This window comes from Vigna angularis, chromosome 3, assembly GCF_016808095.1.
Source record: "Vigna angularis cultivar LongXiaoDou No.4 chromosome 3, ASM1680809v1, whole genome shotgun sequence".
Taxonomy (NCBI): domain Eukaryota; kingdom Viridiplantae; phylum Streptophyta; class Magnoliopsida; order Fabales; family Fabaceae; genus Vigna; species Vigna angularis.
Window position 1 is genome coordinate 13,683,605 of NC_068972.1, and position 20,874 is coordinate 13,704,478.

General features: G+C 30.4%; 2 protein-coding genes across 5 annotated transcripts; one reads left to right on the forward strand and one right to left on the reverse strand.

Moving 5' to 3' along the window:
• Window positions 1-5,084: 5,084 nt before the first annotated feature.
• LOC108323079 (tyrosine-protein phosphatase DSP3) lies at window positions 5,085-6,245 on the reverse strand. The gene is made up of 5 exons (XM_017555421.2): window positions 6,075-6,245; window positions 5,901-5,994; window positions 5,713-5,770; window positions 5,559-5,602; window positions 5,085-5,415 (listed from the first exon to the last, which is right to left on the reverse strand). The coding sequence occupies exons 1-5, from the start codon at window positions 6,221-6,223 to the stop codon at window positions 5,161-5,163; spliced, it is 600 nt and encodes a 199-aa protein (XP_017410910.1). The 5' UTR covers window positions 6,224-6,245; the 3' UTR covers window positions 5,085-5,160.
• Window positions 6,246-12,439: 6,194 nt separating this feature from the next.
• Window positions 12,440-17,531, forward strand: LOC108323120 (zinc finger CCCH domain-containing protein ZFN-like). 4 transcript variants are annotated; one of them, XM_052875568.1, is made up of 8 exons: window positions 12,440-12,677; window positions 13,005-13,252; window positions 13,817-13,879; window positions 14,761-14,880; window positions 15,151-15,441; window positions 15,606-15,671; window positions 15,748-16,077; window positions 16,901-17,531. In XM_052875568.1, the coding sequence occupies exons 1-8, from the start codon at window positions 12,587-12,589 to the stop codon at window positions 17,180-17,182; spliced, it is 1,491 nt and encodes a 496-aa protein (XP_052731528.1). In that variant the 5' UTR covers window positions 12,440-12,586; the 3' UTR covers window positions 17,183-17,531. The 4 variants fall into 4 exon arrangements, with proteins under 4 accessions (XP_052731528.1, XP_052731529.1, XP_017410957.1 ...); XM_052875569.1 differs by having other exon boundaries at window positions 12,445-12,677; window positions 13,095-13,252; XM_017555468.2 differs by lacking the exon at window positions 15,606-15,671 and having other exon boundaries at window positions 12,446-12,677.
• Window positions 17,532-20,874: the final 3,343 nt, after the last annotated feature.

Consider the following 20,874-nt stretch of genomic DNA (forward strand, 5'->3'; position numbering starts at 1 on the left):
TATAGATAGACAAAAAATTGAATAAAGAAATTTACCATTTTTCAACTAATATTGTTGAACACAGTTAACAAAAATAGTCTTATGTAATAAACTCATAAATGTAAAATGTTTTTAGTACTTTAAAGGAAAACTAAATATTACGAGAGTTTCATCCTTTAAATATTATATATATATATATATATATATATATATATATATATATATATATATATATATATATATATATATATATATATATATATGTATGTATGTATGATCTCAGGCAGAGAAATGAAAGACTATGTGTAATTATATAGTTTAAACATGAACTAAAATTTTGGATTTTTATAGATAATTTTAGTAGTTTATTGTCTATGTGATAGACTTATTATAAGCATACTATATACACAAATAAACTCTATAAGTGTGTATGAAAGAACGTAGGAATGGGTATAGACTTTGTTTTTATTTTCCTCATTCATATGAATCATATGTATAAATGTTTGGAAAATTTGAATCTTGAGCTGCATAGACTCTCATGAATCTGACTTCATAACTTTTTTTTGGTTACAAATTAAATAAATAAGATAGCTCATTAATATGATAGATTAAAATATTTAGTTTAATCTAATTATTTTCGTATATTTTCTTATCAAAATAATAGTTTTAGAAAAGAAGAAGAAGAAGAAGAAGAATTTTAAAATAGAAAATAAATTTAAAATACATTTTTTAAAAAATATTTAAAAATAAATAAACTAAAAAGTTTAATTATAAAAAAGTTGGATGTACTAATTTTGAATTGTTAAGTATTATTAAAAGAATTCATTCAATTTTGAGAAATAATAAATGAATTATTAACTATTCATAAAATTTAATAAATAAACTCGATTCAATTTATTTTTTATATTTTATAATAGTTATATTAAACAAATCTATTGTAAATGAATCAAACATCTTCTGATTAAGCTACTTGATGATCATACAGTCCACTTTGCCCTGTACAATAAAATTGTGTTGCTGTAATACTAATCACATAGTCCATCAGTGATAAAATTTTGTAACAATAATTAATTTTTTGCATGAAAATAAAATTGTATACATCAGATAGTGACATAATTTAATTAAATTAAAATATACAATGAAAAATACTTTCATTTGCTAAATTGATTTGGTAAAATTAAAGATTTTTTTAATTGTGTACTTGTTGTAGACATTGGAACAGCTTAAACACATATGTAAAGTAAAATTTTCCTTTCATGATCCTACTCTGGGGTATGTGTAAAAAAGTAGCTAATTATTAGTTTTTTTATTTCCTTAATTCATGTTTCAAAATTTTCATATATTCATTATAGCATTTTTATGTGTATAGAATATATTCAAAGCAAAATCTGCTTCATTGGTACCTACCTAGGTTTCAATTTTCACCACACCATGTCCACTTCCATTGAAAACAAGCACCATCAAATCAATGAAACTACAGCTATCAATTCTGCAGAAAGGGGCTTTCATAAGGAGAGAAGGGATTTGGATTTTGATTTGAATGAACCTATGATTAATATCAATTTGGTTCCAAATTCTCAGGTATATCACCTTTCAATCTATTGTTCATTAGAAAAAATATGCCCTTTTTAATAGTTCTATCTTTTGTGTATTGATTTTTGTTAAAATCATTTTGGAGTAAAATAATTAGTTTGGAATATTCTAAAAATTAAATTAGTATAATTTGTTTATTTGACACAAAAATTACTTAGAGTTACTTCAGTTTAAATCAAAATCAATTCTAAATCTACACTTGATTTTTCACTATGCCATCCAACATGTAATTTTTGTCTAAATTATGTTTGCTTTTTGTTAGTAAAAAGAGAAGTACAATAAATTTAAAGGACACTTGAAATAATCTCTAGAATATCCATTAATTCATTCGAAAATCTTAAATCTATAGTTTTTATAACCAATTTTACGTGCATACAAATGTAGATCTATAACATGTTTCATGATAACTTTGTAAATAATTCTTCCATTTCTGTAATATTGTAGCACACAATCATATTGATAACATATATTTAAAACTGGAAAGCATATCTCAATAGTTTTCTTTAGATTCCTTAGCGTGTGTCTTATAATTTGATTTGTCTATTTTCTTACCCAAATTACATTTAAATCACAAGTTCTGATTAGGAGAGTGAAGGTCAAATTATTTCAATTTAATTAGTAGTATCAGATTCAATTTTTAAATCAGTATAGTTAAAAAAGTAATTTTGTTTTTAATGATTATACACTAATAGAATAAGATTATCTCATTGGAGGAATATCATTAGTTTATTGTTTGTAAATATATTATAAGACACTTCATCTCTATTTACATAATTCTCTTTAAAAAAATAGCTTGTTCATTTTTTTTTATTATAAGGCAATTTTTCTATTATACGTTGCTTCAATTAATTTTTCTTAAAATATTCTTAATTAATTAATCATTTTTAAACAAAAACAATAAATATTTAAAATTAATTATATACAAATTATTTTTCTATTTTCTTTAAGATGGGAAAGGATGAATTGAAACCAATTTTTTAACTGGAATTGTATATTAAAATTTGCGATATTTTCAATAGATATAAAATACATTTTTATTTTTATTTTTATCTTTTTTAAACTTGTATTTTTCAGAATAACATAAGATATTGACCTTTTAGCTTTAGTCCCTTGTGCTAGCTATTGTTTCATTATGTTATGTGAATACTTGTCATTTATAATTTTTTATCACGTTTGTACTACTCTTTATTTTAGTTTTTTTATCATATAAATAAATAAATAAATAAATAAATATATATATATATATATATATATATAGTGAGTAAAAAAAAAGATAATATTTCTATCTAACATGCATTTATTATTTTTCTCATAATTCATCCTTACGGAAGCATCCAAATTGACAATTCACATCGGTAAATATTTTCCCACTCTAAAAATTTAATTAAATTGAAATGTTTTTTATTTATTTCGTTTTGTCGTATGACTTACAAAATTTATATACTTGTTTCTTCTATTTATAGAATGAACACTAATATATTTTTTTATTAAAATGCCTGTAAAATTGATCATATATAACATGAGTTTATCAGGTTTGTAATGATAATTGTGATGTGCTTGGTCCTCCTAAGAAAGCTGTTGAACAAGTGCATTCGTCGAATTCGAATGATGTGAAAAAGGTGGAGTTTCCCTTTGATCTTAATGCAAAATTTGATGAAGAGGATCAAATTTCTTGCTCCAAGGAAGTTGGTGGCTGGAGTGAAACAATTCAACCTTTACCTTCCTCTTATTTGGAGGAAGTTGATGAAGAGCATGTTCTTCCAACAGACAATGGTAACGAGGACAGATCCAGTGTTGTCGGGGGAGCATCAAACACTTCCCAGAACAGGTTTTGCGCTTTCAAACATATATGTCAGTTTTATTTTAATTTACCCAAAAAAAATATTGATATTATTTTTTATTATGTTAAAGGAAGAGAAAGAGATCGATTGAGGAATGTGAGAAAGGTAGAGGGAAGGGTTTTCGTAGAGAAAATGTGGAAGTGAAGATTAAGAGACAAAACCAGAATACAGTAGATGATGGCTATCACTGGAGAAAGTATGGTCAGAAGCCTATTAAGGGAAATTTATTCCCAAGGTATTGTGCTCTCTCAAAGCTCAACTATGCATTATTTATTTTCTTCTATTCCTCAACATTAGACCTAAGCTTTCATGCTATAGTATCGTAAACATTAATGCAAATTTTAGTTTTGCCACACCATTCATTAACTCAACAAGTTTCAATGGATGTTTTCTAGGGCCTACTACAAATGCACAACTGTTGGATGTTCAGTAAAGAAGCACGTGGAGCGTGATTCGCGTAACCAAAAAAACTTGATTAGTACTTATGAGGGAAGACACAATCACGAACAACCAAACCCTAGCAAACAATATATACATGATGAAGAAGATGAACAACTTGCTGCTGTTGCTGCAGCCAATGCCCTATTGACTTTTGGATCACCCGGAACTAGGAACTTCTTCAATACCCCAAAGCCTCCAGTTCACACTCTTCAACTACTTCCTAATCACACAAATCCTGAATTTTTCAATATGTTCATCAGATCCAACCCTTTTGGAAGTTTCAACTATAACATGAATATTGGGTCTTCCTACACTCCCCCAATGCATTACTCTTCTTTCTTGAATAATGTCATTACCATGCCTTATGGACTTAACCTTGCTCGTTATGTTCCACCTCCATTTAACATACCTTTTTCTTTTGAAGGTTTTTCTCAGGATTGGATGAATGCTAATGGGTCCAGTTCAGTGTTTCGTTGCAGAGAAACAAGTGCAAGAGATCGTAGCTGCCACTAGCTACGTTTCTGAAACGGGAACAGGAGCAAATGCTTCTCTTCAACTTCATCGTGATCCGTTTATCGACCTTGCAAATGCATGCAAAAGTTATTGTTATGTTTATAGCTGTCTTGTTTTTACATTACAGCTCTCAATCGAACTATTTCCATGGACTTTCATTTTGTGTTTCTGGTACTCCTTTTTTCATGTTGTTTTTGGATACTCGGATTTGAGTTGAACTTGTGTTTTAATGAAGTATGGACAAAAGTGCATGCTATAAGACTACATTAAATGAAAATTTGGTTTAAACATTCAACGTCATTTTATCTTATGCTTTGGTTTGTATATGAAATTTTAATAATGATTTAGTTTTTCTATGGGTATTCTTCTCTGTTATCACGAAATTACAGTGATTTTATATTGGAGCTCCGTTAATATTTTATGATGTTACACAATGAATTCAGACACTCTTTTATTTATTTAATGGTAAAATAATTAATATTGCCACATTAACGAAGATGATTAGTTGAATTTCAAAGTTCATAATGATTCTATGTTGGATGTCTCCCATTTATAACGGCGGTCGTTGATATAATAAAGAAAGATGGATCATTGAATTTCTAATTAATATTTCTTGAAAATTCTAGATTCATAACTAAATATAGAACTAAAGTTGAAGTTTACACATCCATAAATCACCGGTAAATTTTTTGAATAAAAAAATACAAATGAAAAAAATAAAATAAAAGTATGAATGGAATTGATGTCACACTGTTCAAAATTAGTGATCAATTAACAGAGCTATACTAGAAAGCTAAACTGATGTCAAGTGGACCTTGAGATTATCATCTCTGTACAGCAACTTGCGTTTCTTTGAAGAATGTCCTAGGTATCGGTATATGATGCTGTTAAGACACTTTCTCAGGTTTAAGAGATCAACCGTTTCTATGAAACTTAAATCAGTCGTTCTGGATTTAGCTCCAGCAAATTTCTTGTACTCCTCAAACACAGAAGATAGACACCAACGCTGCAGTTTTCTGAAGCATCCAATAACACAACCAGTTCGATGCTGCATAGATATAAAACAAGGAATATTGATCAAATTTTCAAATAGATATATGTAGTTCAAATTTATCAGTTTTTATCCAACATTGAATCTCACACATAAATCAAATACAGCAAACAAAACCACAAGTAAAATTATATACACACCTTTCCTTGATTACAGTGGACTAGAACTGGGTGATTTCTCACGTCTGAAACCACAGAACATGAAACAAGTTAAAATGTATGATAATCACGATTCAAGAGATAATAAATAGTTCAATAAGAGTTTTAACATACGAATTGAGTTATATATACATACCAATCAAAACTTTGACGGCCTCAAAGATCAAATCCTTTACGGCAGGCACAGAAAGATCCTGCGAAAACAAGCATTAGCACAGAAAATAAAATTACTGAGTTTGAGTTTGTAATGCAATCATGTGTATCAGATCAAATTAATGTTTATGGAATGAAATCATAATTCTTGCGAAAAAGAAAGTTAATTACCGTTTTGCCTTCAATACCAAAGTGGAAGAACTTGATATTTTGCGATTGAAGAAACTGTAGATTTTGCTGTGGATAGGGTTCGGGGCACAAATATCTGCAGTCACACACCAGAATGAAACCCAGTGCATGGAAAATTAACGAAGGAGGAAAGAAAAGAAACAGCGTTAAACTTACACGACGGAACGAAGATTCAGAGTTTCAAGAAAAGAGAAATTTGAAGATCGAGGGAAACTGCTGCGAAAAATACCCTCTTCCACCATTGAAAAGTTAGTTGGAGCAACCACAACTTCGTCTTCTTCCTCTGTTATCTCCACTTCCTCCATGGTTCTTAAACCTAATCGCTGATATTATTCTTTCAACCTTCACTATTAACAATAACAAGTTTATTCTATTTGTGATAAAATCAATTATCTTTACTTATCCTATCGAGAAATATTTAGTACTATAAATAGATATAAATACTTATAATCTTGTGATTGTCTTTTTGGACCAAATCAACTTGGAAAAAGTTTGAAAACGAGATGCTTGGCGGCTTACAAAAAATATTACCCGAATTTTCGTTTTTTTTTTTTCTGAAGTTAGTCATGGTTCGTTGATATTTCCATATTTGTTTAGGTAGTGATTTTTCTATAAATAAATCTTAACAAATTTTTAATCTTGAGAGATTCAAATGGATCATTAAAGAAAAAAAAATAGGACTAAATTTGACTTGTCTTCCACACTCAAATACATAGGAAGATATTAAAAATTCATAGTTTACGTTTAGTTTTATCTAATAAACTCATCTAAAAAATAGAAAAGAATTCAGTATTTAATGCAAGTGTGCTCTTTCAGTGAAGTCAGAAAAACAGTTTCACTGAGGAAGCTTTAAGAGATGTAATCGAATTTTAATTTTGCGTGCCTTTTATTTTTCGGTAAAATATATTTTTTATGTTTCGATGGAAATTTAGTTTATTTTAAAATTATTCGTTTTTATAGTATGCAAAGTCTAATTTTAAAAATAAAAAAGATAAGTTTATCATTTTTATTGAAAGTGTCACTAGAGATAAGGTCAAATTATAATATATAAGTGAAATGCAAATCTCATCTTATAAACCAGTTTTGTGGAGTTGAGTTAGGCTTAAAAACTCACTTTCTAACATGATATGAGAGTCTTTTATTTGACTTAAAAGTTCATTTTCTAACATAGTATTCGGAAGATGTATGGAACTTGCAAAACATTGTGTTTCTGTTTTCAACGAAGAGTTATATGCAGTCAAATCCATTGCATGCTAAGATCACGTGGGTGAAAACAAACACACGTGCAAAATTGCAAATGGTTTCAAATTTCAAAAGGCGTCAAAACTGAAAAGGCCAAAGTTTTACCCATTTTGAAAGCTTAGAGTTGTAATTTTTAATTGAAACCACTTTATTTAGTTGATTAAAAAAAATATCTTCAAAGTCAATCATATATACTTCTTTTTCAAAAGTTATTCAAAGCAGTTTTTCAAATACTACTAACTCGGTATTAATTTTATAAGTGATTTCGAAGAAGTTAAAAGAAGCAACACTTTCATAAAGGCTATTTTGCAAACCTGATTTTAGTATATTGTGGAATTTTTTATCTCATATTTTTCTTCTGATATAATAATAATAGTATATACTTCGTAAATATTTTTTTCAGATGCATACATGGATCACTTACGTTTTGTTTTTCAGCAATGAAAAATTATACAGATACAAGGATATCGGTCCTCTTAGGATATATAAATATTAAATAATGATTATATATTAACTCAAAATCTTAAGCATCTTAAATCGTAATTTAGTTACTTATTCTATTATTTTTAATTTTATCAATGTTTGTTATGTTTCTCCATATTTGTGTCATTTTTTTTACTATTATTCCCTAGGATGGAAATCTTCACTCTTATATAATCGAGTTGCATTAAATTAATGCTCAGTGCTAAGCATCATTGAGTGCATCTATGCTTTAAATTTTAAATTTTAAAAAAAGGCATCTTTCAAGCTAGATATTATACGAGACTCTTATCACTGTGTTTTATTTTATTACTTATTATGCTTTATAAGTTGCGCAGCTTAGCAATCATATATTGACTCATTGTGGACAATGCTAAACATGGATTACAAGACGACCTTAATTGTTACGAGTTATTCTAAAATGGATGACTTCAATGAGAAAGCTGCTAAAATTATGGTAGACATTTAAGGAAACTAGTTTTACGCCAAATTGTCTTGTCTATATGATTTAATCATAATAATGATAGATTTACTATATCAAATAATGGTTAAGGTTAAAATATTTTTTCATTGGTTTCATCACATAAAACATTACAAAGGAATTGTTGTCTCTCATAAACATTTTGTCGAATCGGATCGTGACAGAACTATAAACTAAAAATAAACGAGTTTAAGAAAAAAAGTTTCGGGGAAAAACTATGAAAAATCATAAAGTAAGACATGATTTACGAAAACTGAATTTTTGATTCGAGAATCGGTTACACGTGAGAAAGACATTAGTACGCTATTGCGTCTGTCTAAAGAAGACAGTATCTTTAATTAACTGTACAAAGTTGACGTGGGTTTCAAAATATTTAATTTTCTTCAAAAAAATAATATTATGAAATAAACAGATTTAAGAAAAAACGTTTCGAGAGTCGCCACCATAATTTATTCTTGAAAAACTATGAAAAATCATAAAGTAAGACATCGTTTACGAAAACTGAATTTTGGATTCAGAAATTGGTTACACCTAAGGAAGACATTAGTACGCTACTACGCCTGCCTAAAGAAGACAATACGTTTAATTAACTCAACAAAGTTGACGTGGTTTCAAAATATTTAATTTTCTCCAAAAAGACAATATTATAAAGAAACAAATATATTCTTTTGTTTTATAAACCTGACAAAATGATTGACTTCGCTCCTACGTATTCTCATTATGAGAAATTAGGTTTACGTAATTCTTTTAAAAAAAAATTGTTTAACAATTTTGATATTTTTGGTTTTAAAGATTTTAGTACTTTTTTCGATATTTTAGAAATGGTGGGACGATGCGGACGATAACACGAGTGCTCATATTTTTATGAACGTGAAAACATCTTTATCTTTAATTTTAAGACTCAGTATTTTTTTAAAATGGAAAATTATATAGTAAGAAAATATTCTTTATTTTTTGGAATTATTTATTTAATATGTATATTTTTTAAGAAAATTTGAAAATATCAAGCAAGGGATCTAACCAATACCAAGAGACATGTGCGAAGACCTTCTTTTTATGATTTTAAAAACAAACTATTTGTGTGTAGTAAAAATAATGCACTTAGAAGAAAAACGTCAAAGTATAATAAAAGAGAAAAAAAAGGTATGGAGATGACATATCTTCTTAGCTTTTAGTATTCTCCTAATTTTTCTTCCGCAATAGCCGTTGACATAACTCCTTTTATGTGAGAACTTATCATTCTCTATACTTTTTGTGAGAAACTTTGTCCATTGTTAGGATCGTATCTTTCTCTTTAAAAAAAACTCACGCAACAAATTATACCAAGATATTATTTCTAAATATCATCAACAATATTGCTTGTAATTATTAACATAATATTGATTCAAATTATTACCATATTAAAACATACATTTATCTAGAAACCAATATTTGAAAAATATTTTCTAGAGAGATGTTTTGTGAGGGCTATGAAAAAGCAAAGAGGGGTGAAGATATGTATAAAACTCTTCGGATCTTGAGTTAAAGTTTGGAAATTATATATATATATATATATATATATATATATATATATATATATATATATATATATATATATATAGATATTCTCTTAAGGAAATTTATTTTATTTTTTCTTTCTTTTTTTTGTCCACCATTAATTATTATTCTTTTATTTTATTTTATTTTTTATTTTTTATATTTATTGACTTAAAGAGACGAAATTTGGTGTTGACACATTTCATCACAACAATAAAAATCAAATATCAAATAATACTTTACTAAGAAAATATTTATGGATTTTATATCTTAATAATTTTTATTTAATAATAATAAAACCAGTTTAGAATTACAAGTTAATTTTGTGAAAGTTAAAATAATATGTTTTTCTTAATGTATTTTTGAGGTCATTAAAATGAGAATATAATCACTTCAAATAAATCTAACAATCAAAAAACTTATTTATTTACTTTGTAAGAAATAAAAAAAATGTTACATATATGTACAAACTTTGATCTCTTTTTATTTTTTAGTTAAAATAGTCATTTGATGTTACAAATAGTAGAGTATTTTCTTTTTTGGATAAAGATAATATGATTAAAACATTGTATTACAAATTTAAGATGTTATAAGTTAAATGGATTGAAAAAACTCTCATGACTTTGTTTGATATTTTCGACAAACATAAGTAATTCATACCATAGTTTGTTTTTTATAAAAGAAAATGGTAAAGTAATATTCTTATTTTGATTATACAATTTTAAGTGCTTGAAAAATTAATCCAGTGTTTGAAAATTAATATTCTTATTTTGATTATATAATTTTAAGTGTTTGAAAAATTAATCAAGTGTTTGAAAAATTTTCAAATTAAGCCCCCATAAACAATATTGAGCATTGATTTGAATTTGAAAGATCTAATTTATATTCTATCTTAATTCAAATCTGTAGATCAGATTTTGGATCCAGATTTTTTTTTCGTGAAAAACCAATTTGGAATTAGGGTTCCTGAAATTTTGAAATAGAGAAATCGCAAAGAAGAAGCAGCGAAGAGGATTTAGGGTCTTGGAATTTTGAAAATTTTCGAGTGAATTGCAAAGGAGAAGCAACAGAAGGATATAGGGTTCTTAAATATTGAATCGAAGATTGGATCAGATTATTTTTTTAACTGAATATAATCTGGATTTAAAATTCGGATTTTTTTTATTTTTAAAATCTATATAACTAAATCAGAAATCTGATTTGGAAATATTATAAAATACAGATAAAAAATAAATAAATTTCATTCAACCGACCAATATAGATCAAAAGTAGATGAGATTGGGCACACTAGATTTTTCCCCCACGTTAGAAGTTGATTGGGAAGTTAACTCTCGTCCCACAAATAACCGAACATGGCTTACGTTTTAAGTGTTATAAAGAGTATATTTTCCAGATGAAGAGATGTAAGTTTGTTCAAGCTCATATCATCGTACTACAAATATAATATTAATAATCAAAATCTTCAAACTAAGGAAGAAACGCTTCGAACAGTTTTATTAAAATATTAAAAAAGCAATTTATTAAAACATATACATATGTATTATAGATTATACATATTAACTTGTCTATCTAAAATTAAAATTATTTTTCTTATTAGATTTAAATATAAAAATACATTTTTTTCTTATTATTTTTGTCTAGCAAACCAAAATAACTTGTTTATTAGACATAAGTCTAGTCAAACTTAAAAATTTAAACAATTTAAAATTTAAGTCAAGCGCAATGGACTTAAATTTAATAAGTTGTCCATGAGGTGCAATTTTAAATACAAAACATTAAAAAATATATTAAATTTTACATCAGTTTATTAAAAAAAAGTATATTTTTAGTCATCCTCTTTCTCTTGTAAACAAAAAATAACCAACTAATGATTTTGTCCATTGATAATGTCACCTAAATGAAATTCATTACTATTGATTTTGGAAAAGCAAATTAAATTATTTTATTATAAGTTTAAAACAAATATTAAAAAACATCTTTGTATAAATTTCCCCTTAACTTGTGCTTAAATTAATTTGTATTTATAAAAAGTTGAATTTATTTTTCTTCTTTACGTTTATTTTATAAAAAGTAATTAAAGATGACGTTACCATTCCGTGTCCCCAACCAAAATGTTATGACTTTTTCTCGTAACGTTGTAAAAATTGTCACATTAACCATAATGACATCATTGCAATCACATCATGATTATAAATCTACTTAAAAGTAAAAACAAAACAAGATTAAAACAAATTTTAATATTCTACTTTTATTTTATTTTATATGCTTTTAAAAATTATTAATGTTTTTCTTTATTATCAACAATGCCATACTTTCTTTTTAATCTTTAACTTATTTAAAATCACTTGGCGTTTTGTGAATCGGTATTTTAAGTATCAATCAATGAAAATATTAATTAATTCGTAATAAATTTATAATTAAATTATAATAATATGGACGCAAAGTATTATTATAATAGTCCATGAACTTTTTATTTATAGAAAGAAAGGAGAGGAATAAAAAAGAGTAAAAGCAGCCAATGTCGTTTTGCACAAAAGTTGAAAACCATAGAAAGGCGGAAAGAAAGAGAGAGCTTGTGGTTTGAGTTGGCGGCACCAATTAATGCGATAGCGAGAAAAAGAAATGCGTGCGAGGGAGTGAGGAGTGAGTGAGGTCATAGGTTAAGAAGAAAGAGGCTATTTTCTATGTATAATCACATTTTCTTTTTTTAATTTCACACTTTAAAATAAAAATAAATTAAATAAACGAAAATTGTTTATTTGTTTAATTAAAAAAAAGAAATAAAAAGGAAAGGGAAAAGAGATGGCACGTGTGGGAGAAGAGAGAGAAAGAAGAGATGAGAGTTGTGGTGAGGTTTGTGGAGAGGAGAAGTTTCTCTTTTGAGGAATGGGGTGGAGAAGGTGGGAAATGAGAATTGAAAGGCTTATGAATGGAGAAGAAGAAGCTCAACGTCATCATCCCTAATCCTCAACCTCATGGAATCATTCCACGCCGCAATTCCCCTATCTCTCAAGGACAAGGTTTTTTTTTTTTAATTTCTTTTCTCTTTTGTCGTTTCGTTTTTTCAAATTGAATTCGTTGGTTTAAGAAAGTAACATTTCGTGTTCCAATGCTTTGCGTTAGAGTTAGGAGATGTCACGTGTTCAATTCAGATCAATATTTTTTTTGTGTGCTGGATTGAAACTGCTGCGAGAATCAAATTCGATTTCTATTGAAGCGGTGTTTGATTTTTTTTTTTTTTTTTTTTGTGAACATTTTAAAAATGATTATTGTAGTTATTTATCGTGATGTAAGCTTTTTCTAACGGTAGTTGCACCGACACTTTTTATTATTTTTTGTGATTGTAGGTTTGGTATTTGTAGCCACTGTGTGCATTGATGATGTGGCTTCAGTTTCGCTTACATCATGCTGTTCACGCGTGTATGATGTTGTTTCAGATTCACTGTGGATGATGAATTTGAGGAGTGGCGAAACAATGGATTCTGGAGCTTATCCGGAGCGTCCAGGGGAGCCAGACTGTTCATATTACATCAGAACTGGACTCTGTAGATTTGGTGCAACGTGTCGTTTTAATCATCCTCCTAACAGGAAGCTGGTACGAGTTGGAATGCATTTATTTCTACAAATTATGTTGTAATTTTATGATATATGTGTTTAAATTAGATGATGATACATGTTTCTTGCTCTCAGACGGATTCATTTTCAATCCTTCCTATTGTCAAAATAAAATATTAAAATCTCTCTAGTTGGTCAAAGCTATGCACACTTGAAACTATCTGCTGTTGTCCTCTAACATCTTGTGTCCATCCCATGTTTTTGGTTAGCTTTTTTACTATGCAAAAGACGTGCATTTCTATTCGTTGTACTGGATTATGACAGCATTTTATCACAGAAAGATGCACATAAACACTGGGGAGATGTTACTCTGTTGTATCTTCCTTTCTTGACGCAGCACTCCTAACTAAGTTTGGGTGTGGAAACGACATTTTTTTCCTCTCTTTTTGGCTTTTCGCATACATGCTCTTTTTTCACATTTAATGGTTTCACTTTACTGAAGCTACATAATGTTGAATCATACTGTGTTGTTGATTATTTTTATTTTTATATCATTTTTATTACATGGTGAATATAATTACTAATACTGATGATCTCCTATCAGGCTATTGCTACTGCAAGGATGATAGGCGAGTTCCCAGAAAGAATAGGACAACCAGAATGTCAGGCACGTATTAGTTTCTCAATGCATGCGTAAGGTGTATGTTGCTTATTTGTTTGCGTGGTCTGGGAATCGTCTCCTTTTGGGTGGAGTTTAGCAATTTCTCTAAATCATATCAATCTTTGTGGGGTTAATTGTTGGATTTGGATTGACACTGGATGTGGTTCTTGTGACCGTGGAAGGCTAGCCTAAAGCTGTCAGTGAATTTGAAAGTTGTGGAGAATGAAGGTGTAGAGGGAAAGGGAAGAATCATAAACTTGTGTGTTCGTGACTTTGCCTAAATTATGTGGCTATTGTTGTAATCAGATTCAGTTTACTTTGGCTTTTATTTAATTAAAAACCAACTTTTATTTAATTAAAAACCAACATATATTTATATTTATATATGTGTGTATGCATATTTGTATATCAAAAAACCAATTGAACAATTGAAAAGCTAAGGTGGATTAAATAGAAAATCTTGTTCTTGTCATTCCATATATGTCTGTATGTATATATTTGTATATCAAAAAACCAATTGAACAATTGAAAAGCTAAGGTGGATTAAATAGAAATTCTTGTTCTTGTCATTCCGAATAACTGATTGTTATATATGTATGGCTTGCACGTATGTGTGCCATTCAGCTCTTAATAGCATGTGCTAATTCTTTATTTAAGCTCTGATATCAACAGGAGCTCTAGTTACTATATTACTTCATGCTAGACTATGCACGCTCATTTTGATCAGATTTTCTTATTGATTTTGTATTTTTGTTCTTTATGAGTAATAGAGATGTTAAGTGTTAACATCAACCTTGATCTTTGGAGCACTAATGTCTATCTTTATTTAATCATTCACCAATCACCATAACGAAGATGTCTTTTTTCTTTTTTTTTCTGTTTTCCAGTACTATCTGAAGACAGGAACTTGCAAATTTGGCGCCACATGCAAATTTCATCATCCTAAAGATCAGGCTGGGATTGCTGGAAGAGTTGCCTTAAATACTTTAGGCTATCCGCTCCGACCTGTTAGTTTTTAATATTTATTCATTTATAATCATGATTACAATAGTAGTTGCTCATGAATTTGTAGCTTATTATTGTATCTTCACTCATTTGGTAACCAGTGAATTGTCAGACCTGCATATTATGGTTATTATACTTTCCAAAAATTTGTGTACTTGATGCAGATATTTAATATCTGACCTCTGAGCTTTATAGAAATTATACTTGCTTTCTGATTGATATTAGTGTTCATATAACTTACAAAATGTTTTCTTTGTCTCCTGATTCTGCAGAATGACCCCGAATGCACTTATTATTTGAGAACAGGACAATGCAAATTTGGAAACACTTGCAAATTCCACCATCCTCAACCGAGTAATATGATGCTTTCATTACAGGATTCTTCTGTTTACCCTACTGTCCATTCTCCAACTACACCAGGTCAGCAGTCGTATGCAGGAGGAATTACAAATTGGTCAAGGGCATCATACATCCCTAGTCCTCGCTGGCAGGGTCCTTCAAGTTATGCACCCTTAATTCTTCCTCAGGGAGTGGTTTCGGTGCCTGGGTGGAGTGCATATGGTGTAAGCTCACCCATTCTTTCCATAGGAAACAAACAAGAACAACATAGTCTTATTCTGTGTTTTGACTGTTTCTAAGGCATGTCATATGGGTTTATGTTAAATGTATGTAGAAGGTCATTTGTTTCCATCAATATGATCATTGTTCCCCTGTAAAAATGATGCAGAAACTCTGTTGGTGTGAAATTTCACGGTATTTGTCTCTCAACATAATTGGAGATATTCCTTTCATGGTGCATATGTGCATAACCGTTTTGTTAGAACCTGCCCTGGCTGATTCAATGTCTTGATAGAATATTTATTTTTCAGGGTCAAGTGGGATCAATCTCTACTTCAGACAGTCATCAGCAAGTAATGAGAAATGGTCAAACATATGGAACTTCTCGCCAAGGTGAGCTAGCAAACGCAGGATCACATGGAGCATACTCTCAATTCCGTTCTGGCACTGTTCCAGTAGGGTTTTATGCATTGCAGAGGGAAAACATATTTCCTGAGAGACCTGGCCAGCCTGAATGCCAATTCTACATGAAGACAGGAGATTGTAAGTTTGGTGCAGTCTGTCGGTTCCACCACCCAAGCGAAAGGCTAATTCCTGCTCCTGACTGTGTCCTGAGTCCCATGGGCCTTCCTTTACGTCCGGTGAGTTGGGTTCTTGCTATGGAATTCTATCTGCCTAGTTGTTTTTCCTAGGTGTAAATTTTGTTATTTCAGATTTTATTCTTCATTATAGTTTTCAGGATTTTGAGTTTGACAACAATTTGATTCAGATTTAGTCTCCATAAATTTCCTTGGTTCATAGGACTTGTTATTTGATTATTTTTGCATTACCTCTTGGATTCGGATCCCTTCCTTTTTTTTTCTTTACATGACATGACCTTTTTGTTAGGAAGTGGCACTCATAATTCTACTACATATAGCTTTATATGCATGGATTTAATCATATTATATAGCAAAATGCTTATCGAATTGCATGTGGCAATACAATAATGTGAACATTGAAAATTGTTGTTTTAAGTTTGAAAATAATTTGAAGCCAAACTAAGTTGGAATGGTTTGAAGCAGTTACATAGACACCACAGAGGATGTTGAGAAGGGTAATTATTTTGAGTAGTTCGAAGTATGTATTTGTTATATTATCTTAATCAAACTATGATGACTGACAGCGTTAGGGTTTCTCCCTTTGGCTCTTGATTTATCATATCATTCACAAAATATGGATATGGTGTATTTGCATATTAACTATTTTTAAGTTGGTGTGAAGTCTGTATAGTATTTTTGTGTATTCTCATATTTTCCTTCATTGGACTGGATAAATGCGTGGAAAGGTTATTTGTTTGTGGTAATTGGAGAAAATGGGATGATTTGCAAATATTTGTGTCATCATTCTCTTCACTAGTTTGGTCTTGTCAGTTTTAATTGAATTAGAGCGAGCTGATACGAGGCAGTGTCCCATTTGTTACAGGGAGAACCTTTGTGTGTCTTCTATTCACGTTATGGTATATGCAAATTTGGCCCAAGTTGCAAGTTTGACCACCCAATGGGAATTTTCACCTATAATATCTCTTCATCGCCTTCAGCTGATGCCCAGAGCAGGCATCTGCTACGATCTTCATCAGGAACTGCTGCGTTAAATTTATCTTCGGAAGGACTTGGTGAATCGAGCTCAGCAACGCCCAGGCGGCTTTCATTATCAGAGACAAGACAGATACCATCTGGTGATGATGACATTGATGATGATGGATGATGATGTCTCTTGAAAATGGGTCATTTAGCTTTTACAATTTTTTTAAGGGGAGAGATGACTAATCTGTAAATTAATTTTCCATTGCTGGAGATGTACAGAGGTCATATATGTTTTTGATTCTGTCAATAAAATTAAATGCAGTTGGCAGAGTCATTTGTTCTGGTTTCATGTTACCGGGCTCAATGGATAAACTTAAGCAAATGTTGTCACCTTAGGTCCAACCCAATGTGAACAATCCTTCTGTTCTGAAGCCATCTTTCTTTCTAATTAACTTTTCACACTATGTAAAAACCTCCTTCTGGAAATCTGTAATGACCAAAGTTTACCTCCTGGATATTTATTGGTTGCAGGATTGAAACTCGTTGCAAAAACCTTACTCCCACTGCAGTTGGGTTTATGCTGTCTACTGTGCATGTATGGAATTCTTTTCAATAGCAAGCAAACAGTATCGCCAGAATCTTTCCATTTTTCATATTCTTGTACATTCTTACCAGAATTTTGCTGATCGAATTAAACTATGATTTTGTACATCCGATCCGAGTAAATATCAACTGGAGGAATGTAATTTAAATCTGTAGCTCTATATTCTCCTTATTATGCGTACTATCTGTGGTGTTTGTCCTTGACAGATTTTGTTTTGCAGAAGTTGGAAGGTAGAAAGTCTTGATTATGAATGTTGAGGCAGTGAAAGCTGAACCTTATTGATGTACTTTTTCCAATATGCCAAATCTCAACACATATGGTACTTTTGTTCCTGTAGAGAATGCTGTGGGTTTCAGGCCATAAATTTCATGGTCCCATTACAGGTGGGTGGATTTCTGGAGTTGGGTTTGCAGTTAACATGCATCAAATCATAATCTGGAATTTATATCTTTAATGGAAGCTTTAGAAAGTCGCATTTTCTTTAGCTGAAGATAACACGAGTATGGTATCTCTAATCAAATTATTTGCTTGTTCTATAACTAAACTCATGCAGGTGCTGTTGATCCTATTCTTTCTTTTATAGGTTTACATTGTCATGAGAGTTGCTAGTTTACTGCATACCCGCAAAAATAATTATTGGATCGACTTTTGGCAGTTTTTTTTATCCCTAAAATAATATAATTTCTACCATTACTGCAGAGTAATCGTGTAGACTGAGTAGAGGAAGGATTTTCTTCATTATTCGGTGAAGCAAACTAAATTTGTTGGGGTTTGCTTAGATTCACAGTATTTTCCGCTTCATCATTGTTGATATCAGACCGAGCGTGGGGTTGTACACGTGCGATGTACGATGCAACTGCAGTTAAACGACCAAGCAGGTGCTGACGAAAATATATAATGGAAGTCGAGGTGAAAAGAAAGCATGTTAAGACGAAAATAATTTTTATGACCGACAATCTTCACAGCTCTGTCAAATCAAATTGAAAAGGAAAGCACGTCTAAGACTATAGCCACTTCCAGAAAAGAGAGTAACGCAAAACATGATCGTTGATTAAAGTGAAAAAATGTAAATAATAAGAATAACAGTAACACCAAAAGCAATATTTATTTAGTAAATAACAACTCACGATCTTGTGATAATTTATTTTCCAACGTAAGCTCGATGTGATGTGGTTTGTGTGCCACCAGACATCTTTTTAATCATGGCCTAAACTTTCACAAATTATAGGTATCGTATGGTTGACATCTCGTCAACCAGTCAGAAATCTTAGTATATTTTGGATAAAATATATAAAAATTTTGTCGATTTAGAATTTTTTGAAACAAAATAGCTTTGTTATATGTAAATTCGTATAATTGTTTTATGTGAAATGATTGTTTACATTAGTGATATGTAATTGCTTATATTCATTGCGCAAAATGAAAAAAATCTACGCCTACATAAAACCAATTGATGGAAGTGTTTCCATAAAATAGAAAGTGCAATGAGAACAACGTTATTATTCGAAAGTATTATGCGGTTAATTACTTTTATGTATGGATGTTTTGGAGTATTATACAGTGGTGCAAGGTTTGAAGTTGTCCACTGAAAAAATATTTTTTTGACATCACTTGACAATTTACTTTTTAGAATATTTTGATTTTTTAAAAAAAGATAACCTTTATATTTATAAAAGAAAACAAAAGATAAAATAGTGAAGGTAAAGTATGTGTAAAATTTTTATTGGACAAAACTCTTAACAGAAAAGTGGTAACATTGTGAATAAATCCCATGGGATTATCATCTGTAGTCTTAACTCTAGAGAGAGTGGGGAGACAACAGGGGTCAGACTCTGTGGTCTCTGCTTTCAAATTAAACACTTGTTCTTGTGTTTCCTCTGCAGTCTTTTCCCTGGTCCAACTCGAGTGTGCAAAGCTAGCTCTGTAGTTCATTAAACTCTTCGCTCTCCATCACCACCAACCTAGGAAGCACTTGTCAAGATGACCTCTTCTGCTCACGCTCGTGGCCTCATCATCTCTCTCATTTTTCTGTCTATTTTCTTACCCGATGTGAATGTGAGTTTCTCTCCTCTTCCTCTCCCCTAAATCCAAATGAATGTGTCAAAATTTGTAGCTCAATTTTCTTAATCTTCATTATAAGCAGGCAAATGGTGGTGCAGCAGCATCCATGCAGATGATGATGAATGAGAGCCGGAGAAGATTGGGAAGTTTCCAGATATGCGCACTATGCACCTGCTGTGGTGGAGCCAAAGGGATCTGCTTGCCCTCTCCATGTTGCTATGCCATCAATTGCAACATTCCCAATAGACCTTTTGGCTTCTGCTCTTTCACCCCTAAAACATGCAATTGCTTTCAATGCCATCTTTAGTTGTTTCTCTTGCAACTTCCCTAAAGTTAATCACAGTTTTTCACCTTCGAATCATTATACTAATTCGGGTATTATATTGGGGTGCGGTGTGGTGGGAGAATAGGATATTGAAGCCTTAGCTACAAACCTGCCACATTTGTAATGTGTTTTGCTATTTTTTTATTCATGATGGTTCGTGCATCAATGCAATTAGCCTAGGTATGTGTATTATTCCCCCTTTTCTATGTGTTTTATGATACTAATGCCATTGCTTCTATAATGTCAATTATTAATAAAGCAAGAATATTGCACTTCTGTACTGGTAAATTTGTGGCTGTGGGCTTTGGTTTGGATTGTTGCAACTAAATTCTGCATCTTAAGAAGAGTGTTTTGGAATCTTTCTGACCTCATTTCGCAGCAATCCATGCACTGTTGTAAGGATAATTTAAGGATCCAACTGGAATTGCTTGTGGCTGTTCTAATATTTTCTGAAGTGTCCTCCGAACAAGTTCTCTTGAAGGTGCTAGTGCATTCTATTAATTATTTTTATATTTTTAATACAATAAGTATTCTCGTTCTCATTAATTTTTTTTTTACTTTTATTTCTTCAATTATAACCTAAGAACACCCTTTAAGATTTGCCTGAGCTATATTGATGTTGCTATCTTGCTGCAGAAATCATTTTATGCCACTGAAAACTTAGAAAACAGTAAACGTTTTGGTAGTTTTGAAGGGGAATAAAAGTTCACTGGCCAGTGACCACTACTAATTTGTCTGTTATTGAAATCTTAAACTGCATCACGTCTTGTTATCATTCAGATCCAAAATCTGTGACTGTCTTGTAATATGTTCTGTGAAGGAGAATGTTGAATAAAGTGATGATCCAAGCAGAAACAAAAAGAAGATAAAACGAACGATCATA

Bases quoted from the DNA above. Each gene is read 5' to 3' on its own strand.
- LOC108323120 (XM_052875568.1), top strand. From the start codon at position 12,587: ATGGAGAAGAAGAAGCTCAACGTCATCATCCCTAATCCTCAACCTCAT. The intron at 14,881-15,150 runs GTTAGTTTTTAA...CTGATTCTGCAG, and splicing joins TAGGCTATCCGCTCCGACCT to AATGACCCCGAATGCACTTA. The intron at 15,442-15,605 runs GTAAGCTCACCC...AAAATGATGCAG, and splicing joins CTGGGTGGAGTGCATATGGT to AAACTCTGTTGGTGTGAAAT.
- LOC108323079 (XM_017555421.2), bottom strand. From the start codon at position 6,223: ATGGAGGAAGTGGAGATAACAGAGGAAGAAGACGAAGTTGTGGTTGCT. The intron at 5,771-5,900 runs GTAATTAACTTT...TTGTTTTCGCAG, and splicing joins TTGGTATTGAAGGCAAAACG to GATCTTTCTGTGCCTGCCGT. The intron at 5,603-5,712 runs GTATGTATATAT...CTGTGGTTTCAG, and splicing joins GGCCGTCAAAGTTTTGATTG to ACGTGAGAAATCACCCAGTT.